At 45.2% G+C, this 6,397-nt stretch overlaps 1 protein-coding gene across 1 annotated transcript in view; it reads left to right on the top strand.

Moving 5' to 3' along the window:
• LOC147007747 (uncharacterized) overlaps positions 1 to 6,077 on the top strand; it is a 15,065-nt gene extending 8,988 nt beyond the window's left edge. The window contains exon 3 of the mRNA XM_085866486.1: positions 1,027 to 6,077. Coding sequence (XP_085722612.1) covers positions 1,027 to 5,172 — 4,146 coding nt within the window. The 3' untranslated portion in view covers positions 5,173 to 6,077. The remainder of the gene's footprint in view (positions 1 to 1,026) is intronic.
• The last annotated feature ends 320 nt before the right edge of the window (positions 6,078 to 6,397 follow it).

Genomic DNA, 6,397 nt, shown 5'->3' with positions numbered 1-6,397 from the left:
GTTCGCATATTATTCGCAGTTACGATTATTCGCAATTTAGTTTTAATGCCCAAATATTCAATTAGCGCAAACGTATTTTGCCTTTTTGCAATGTCATCGCAAGGAAAAACAAAAAAAGAGAAGAGAGAAAAAAAATTACTTCCTGGTTCGGAGCACACCAGCACTCTGATGTTACCGAAATTTATGCACCGTCTCCTATGAAAACGATCATAACTTGGGGCATTGTGTTTATCTATAAATGCGCATAAGAAATCGAGAAATTATTAGAATACACGAAGTCATCACTCTCCGGAAGCCCGTACGTTGTAACCCGTAATGAGGAACGCGACTGAGCTTCCCTTCCCCATCGGCCACGCCCACGCAACAACGTGTCTTGTCATTGGTTTGGTAAATAAATGGCCATAACTTGGGAACCACTTCTCCGATTAATATCAAACCTTGAAAAGGCACATCCTCAGGGCCCAAGCAATATACCTGGCAAGTTTCAATTAGATCGGACCAGTGGTTGTCAAGAAACAGCGGTCACACACACACACACACACACACACACACACACACACACACACACACACACACACACACACACACACACACACACACACACACACACACACACACACACACACACACACACACACACACACACACACACACACACACACACACACACACACACACACATTGCTGTAATTATAGATAGATGCATACTTTTCAGCCAAAATTTAATCTGAAGCATGCATTGATCGTATAAAAAAAGAAAATGGAGGGAGAAAGAAATTCAGGGTCATTGGGGTTTGGGGCAGTTGTCCCGCAAGCCGCCCCCACTGTATGTGCTGCCTCCGCTTCACTGTTTTAATGAAAGAGATACATTTTAAAGGAAAAATTCCAGTACTATTCAATGTGATCAAATTATGAAGATTATATACCTTTTATATATGTTTATCTGTGCGGGATTAAAGATTACATGGATATCAGCTTTGGAACGAGTTCCACAGCTCGTGATTGTGTACGAAATATATTCCGCAGATACCATCCCCCAACGACAATACAGCCATTGATATTCCTGGTACGTGTACAGTTACGCTGCTTGGACACGTGATCTCAAGTGGGGGTTCTGGGCCTGTGCCTCCTAATCTTCGCCTCCAAGGTTCCTCATTTAAAGAAATTGAGAGTCGTCTCTTTTGTGGTGAGTTTTACGGGGGTCTACAGATCAGCAGTTGTGAAGGTGGTGGTGATCTCTGCGTGGTCATGAATGGCCTGATGTTCCAGGAAAGCAAAGGAAAGGTTTCAGTGGTACGCGATGTCAGAGAGCCTCCGACAATAAATGTTCTCGCTGAGCACCTGACCGATATCCAGTTTGCCCTGATTGCGGCGGAGTCCCGTCTCAACTTTCTACTGGCAAGCCCCAATCTTCAGTGTCAAAGTCTACAGCTCGTGAAGCAGTTTTTGATTTGGCTTGCTGGGGTGGCAGGCAGTCACTCTCAGTACCAGGACAGCCAGCTGGGTGCTTTAGAGGCCAGGGCAACGTACCTTGCAAATGTGGCCATCAACAGCCAACGGGCTGGGCCGCCCGTTCCTTATCTGCGGTATGAAGCATACAAAGATGTAGTGAACAACGTCCAGAATGTCCTTCTTACAGCTTCCGATCAGTTGAAAGACTACCAGAACAGAATTATGGTGAGGAAGGCTGAGGAGCGTGCGGTGGACAGAGATAAGGCCCTCAACGAAAACATCATCAGATCTGGAAAACTTCTCCAAGACTACATCAGCACACAGGCCAATTACCAGCAGAACATGGAACACATGTTTTCCAGTATTAGCAAGGAAAAAGAGAAAGAGATGGACACGGCCATCCAGCAAGTAGCCAAGTTGAACGTCAGCCTAGTCGCGCAGCGCACTGCTGTTGAAGAAGCCATCATCAACTACCAAGATGCTGTCAGTGACTGGCAGAAGCAGGAGATAATCAAGGCTGCCATTAACATAGCCTCCAACATATTTTCCCTTGCCTTCACGATGGCTGCACCAGCAACGTCAATTCTTGCTCTCGAGAGTCTTGGTAAAACAGTGCAGAAAATACAGAAATTAGTCCAGGTGTTTGATGCCGTCATCAAGACCTACAAATCCATCAAGGCCCTTCCCTCAAACCCACAGCAGGTTGTTTGTGCATTGAAGGACATAGGTCCAAATGGCCTGGATATGCCTTCCTCACTCGAATGGGATGAAATGAAGGTCAACTTTGATGCCACTCTCTCAACTGGACCAGACATTGGTGCAAAGATCTCACTTTCCGCTGCCTTTGCAGTCCTTGTCCTTCGTGGTAAAATGCTGCTGCAAGCTCAGAAAACCGTTCAGGAAATTGCGGCAGATCTGTCGTCAGCTCAGCAGCGAATCACACTCCATAACAACCAAAAGAGGCAACTTGATGATCTGAAGGCCAACCTGAATGCTAAACCAGAGGAGCTTGATGTCAGTAAAATTGACCTGATTGGGCTGTCCGGTCAGCTGGTTTTCTTTGAGCGTCAGATGCTGATGACTTTGGCGTCCACCCTGGTCATACAGGACAGGGCCTTGCAGTATGAGTATCTTCGTCCACCGACTCTAATCAATTCCTTCACGATGCTTGATCTGCAGCTTGCCATATTCAATCAGTCACAAAGTATCAACCAAGGAATGACAGCTCAACCACTACCAACACATCACGACCTCCCAATCATATATGAAATCCATGGTGTCAAACCGGAAAGCATCATCAATGGCAAGCACTTCACATTTAACATTTCTTGCAACAATCGCGAGTTTGCACCATACAACTACGTCCGTGTGAAGAGTGTCACAGTAGAAATTGGTGGTATTACTTCCACCAAAAGTGGCAAGTACTACACGGAGCTTGTCTTTGATGGGGATCCATTCTTTGATCGTGGCTTCAACAGTGAGATGCTAAAATTTCAGTCAACGTCTCGTATTTACACAGGACTTCACGATGTTGGCTCCAGTAGCCATGTGGTGCCTGATGAGCCAGTTGCTGAGGAGAGCAAATATGCATTCATCGTCACATCTGGTGAGGACCCTTTTGGTGGGAAGGTTTCGAGCATCACCCCTTTCTCGGCTTGGCAGGTGTCTCTGCCCAAAACTGTGAGCAATGAAGACATCCAGTTTGACAATTCCTCCCGCGATGTCACTGTCCGTCTATCATTTTACATCTATGCTCAGTTGAAGGAGACTTGTATCTCTGCATCAGAAAGGCACCTGCTTTCTCTGCTGAACCTTGTACGTGGAGAATATGCCCAAGCTGCTCATTCCTCTGCTTCAAAGTTCAAAGCAAAGGAATCTAAGAATATCCAACCAATGAAGAGTGAAGAGCTCATTACAAATGCAACTGCTTCAGTGATGTATGCTGCACCTCAATCATTCCAAGCTGCTCATTCCTCTGCTTCAAAGTTCAAAGCAAAGGAATCTAAGAATATCCAACCAATGAAGAGTGAAGAGCTCATTACAAATGCAACTGCTTCAGTGATGTATGCTGCACCTCAATCATTCCAAGCTGCTCATTCCTCTGCTTCAAAGTTCAAAGCAAAGGAATCTAAGAATATCCAACCAATGAAGAGTGAAGAGCTCATTACAAATGCAACTGCTTCAGTGATGTATGCTGCACCTCAATCATTCCAAGCTTACTCTTCCCCCACAAACTCGACAGACGTCTCTGTAAATGACGTCCTCAGCATGATGTCAGGGAAGTCAGTCTGTGCTGGATGGGATGTTGTATTCTCCATGACAGTTCAACAAGTGAATGACCAACTGCTCCGTCAGTACAATGACCGAGTCGGAAATCCACAGTTCATGAGGGAAACGGGAAATATCATCAATGAAAGGAAGACGTCTGAGGGTGTGACAACCAAGACTGTCTTCAACTTCAAGTTCAATGCCCCCAGACTGCAGTTCCTCCTCAATAATTCCACTTCTGCCCAAATATTTTTGCCCATCCAGTCCGGTCACTATGAATACTCCATCTTGGCAAACAATGTATGGATCCCTGTTTCCAAAGTAGATGTGAAGGAGACCGAAAAGTCATACATCCAGGGAAGTCTTCCCCTCGCTGTTATGCCTGGTTCGGTCACATCTCAGCAAAATGTTGTCATCAGGCTGAATGGTGGTACCTTCGTAGCTAAGGATTTTGAAGCTGGCGTTTCAAACCCGACGCTTGGTCTTGCACTGACTGATTACTTCATGAATTTGAAGGATGGTTATGAGGTCTATAATCTGGGCACACTCGATCTCCGTGGAATCGCGCTCCTCAAATCCATGACACCGACTGACTTCAAATTCAACATCCAACACACGAGCAGCAACCGTGATCTTCTGCAACTGTTCATTGCTACCACGGGAAAACTGCAGTCAATGACAGCACTCTATTTGCAAGAGCCGATCCCATCAAAATATCAAAGCTCCTTGATTATCAACTCAAAGATCTTCTTTCAGGATGTGCTGTCGAACTCTGTTGGCGATGGTGGACTGGGTCTCGTCCTGGAAGCAGCAGAGCCGGCTAACAATGGCAATCAGGACAAAAGTTGGTCTTCTAAAGCGACTGCTGGTTCCATATCCACTCCATTTCCTGAAACCATTGTGCCACTGGAAGAAATGTTTCCATGTACAGTCAGAGTCAAAAACGATGCAGTAGCCGTGAACCTCACTGGCATGAAGTTTGAAACTGGAGACAGGAAGTCAAACTGGAATCCCAAGATGATTTACAAAATTGGGGAGCAGAGTTATCCATTCATGTTTGTGAGGAAATCACAGTTTGTAGGACATGAAGAAGTTTCAGAACATTCCCTGAAAGCTTGTATTGATATGAACAGCAGCCTACCACTCAATGTCATTGGGTCGGGGCAGAATCAAAAGGTCCAAATCGCTGCCATCTCATCCTCTGTGAATATCACAGGGAACCTGGAGCCCCCGGCTGGGGCATGCCAATGCAATGACCGAGAGATGCAGAAGATGTTCCTGGAAAATATGAGGAAGTACGTCCCCGCCAAGCTGAGCAAGGCTTTCAACCAGCCATTTGACACCATATCCCTGTTCGCCCTGAAGAACCTGCTGTTCCCAGCCAGTAATATGATTAACATGTTGGAAGCCTTTGTACCTGGGGATATGGTTGTCTTCGGTAACTTCACCTGAAACACTCAGATTGAATGAACGAATTTTAAAAGTTGCTTTTGTGTTTTTTAGCAATCCTTGTGCAAATGGGTCAGTTCTAACAATCAATATTTTTGCATATGATGGGAAAGGGACTCGTTTAAGTTGTGTGACCTGTGTTTGATTGAAAATATATATATTTCTCATTAAAAATAGATATCGTAACTCACTTTCTTTTAAACTCCGTAAAGGCTTTTGTGATGGGAGGATGACTTGATTCACCTACCTTTACAATGAGAGCCATCTTTTGTGTGATTGGCTGTATTTTTAAATTAGTGCATGACATGAGAGCCGGTATCGGGTAGTTGGGTCCTTAATAAATGTTTAGCATAAGCTTTGGTTTCAGTGTAAAAATAATTGGTCACATGTCTAAGTTTATTTAGCAGATGAAAACTGTGACCTCCTCCCCTTCGAATGTCCCAAACCATCCACTGTCCCACACTTCCTTAATCCCGAAAATCATTCTCTTGTGATCTGTCTCCACGTTTCTTTATATGTGAATTGCCAACAGTAAACCCCCAGACACCTTCTGAGGACAACCAGGATATTCCTCATGGCTGCATGTGAGGTAAGAACAGCCTCAACATGATGGAAGTGGTGGGTGTGTTATGGGCTCCAACAGCATGTGGGGAGAACCGAGAGGCATGCCCTCACAGAGTGTATGAGAGCCGAGGGGTGGACACAGTTCACAGTAGCTTTGGATGTAGATTTTGCGCAAGCATGGAAGAGCAGTTTCATCGGAAGCTTGAATGAGTGGAAAGAACAGAGTGGGTTTGGGAGTGGAAGCGAGCACTTCAGAGGTGAGGAGCTCAAATGAGTGGATGCAGCACACCACAGAGACGGGATTCTGCAAAGCCGGGCGAGCGTGTACCCTGAGAAACTACAAAGTTGGGAGGTGTATATATATATATATATATATATATATATATATATATATATATATATATATATATATATATATATATATATATCTTCTTCTTCTTCTTTCGGCTGGTCCCGTTCGGGGTCGCCACAGCGGATCATCCGTATGATACGCATAGTGATTTGGAAGATGTTTTACGCCGGATGCCCTTCCTGACGCAACCCTGGTCGCCTCTTATGACACAGGGATATGGTACACCTATTTTAACCAGGGTATACACCGCCCAGTACTCTGGTACTCATTTCGCCGACCTCGGAAGGATGACAGGCTGAGTGAACCCCCTGG

Source organism: Eptatretus burgeri, unplaced genomic scaffold (assembly GCF_056783735.1).
Source record: "Eptatretus burgeri isolate ZD-2024b unplaced genomic scaffold, Ebu_testis_v1 Ebu_testis_scaffold_30, whole genome shotgun sequence".
Classification (NCBI taxonomy): domain Eukaryota; kingdom Metazoa; phylum Chordata; class Myxini; order Myxiniformes; family Myxinidae; genus Eptatretus; species Eptatretus burgeri.
Note: the sequence above shows the minus strand (reverse complement) of the source record. Positions and strands in the feature narration are given on the sequence as shown.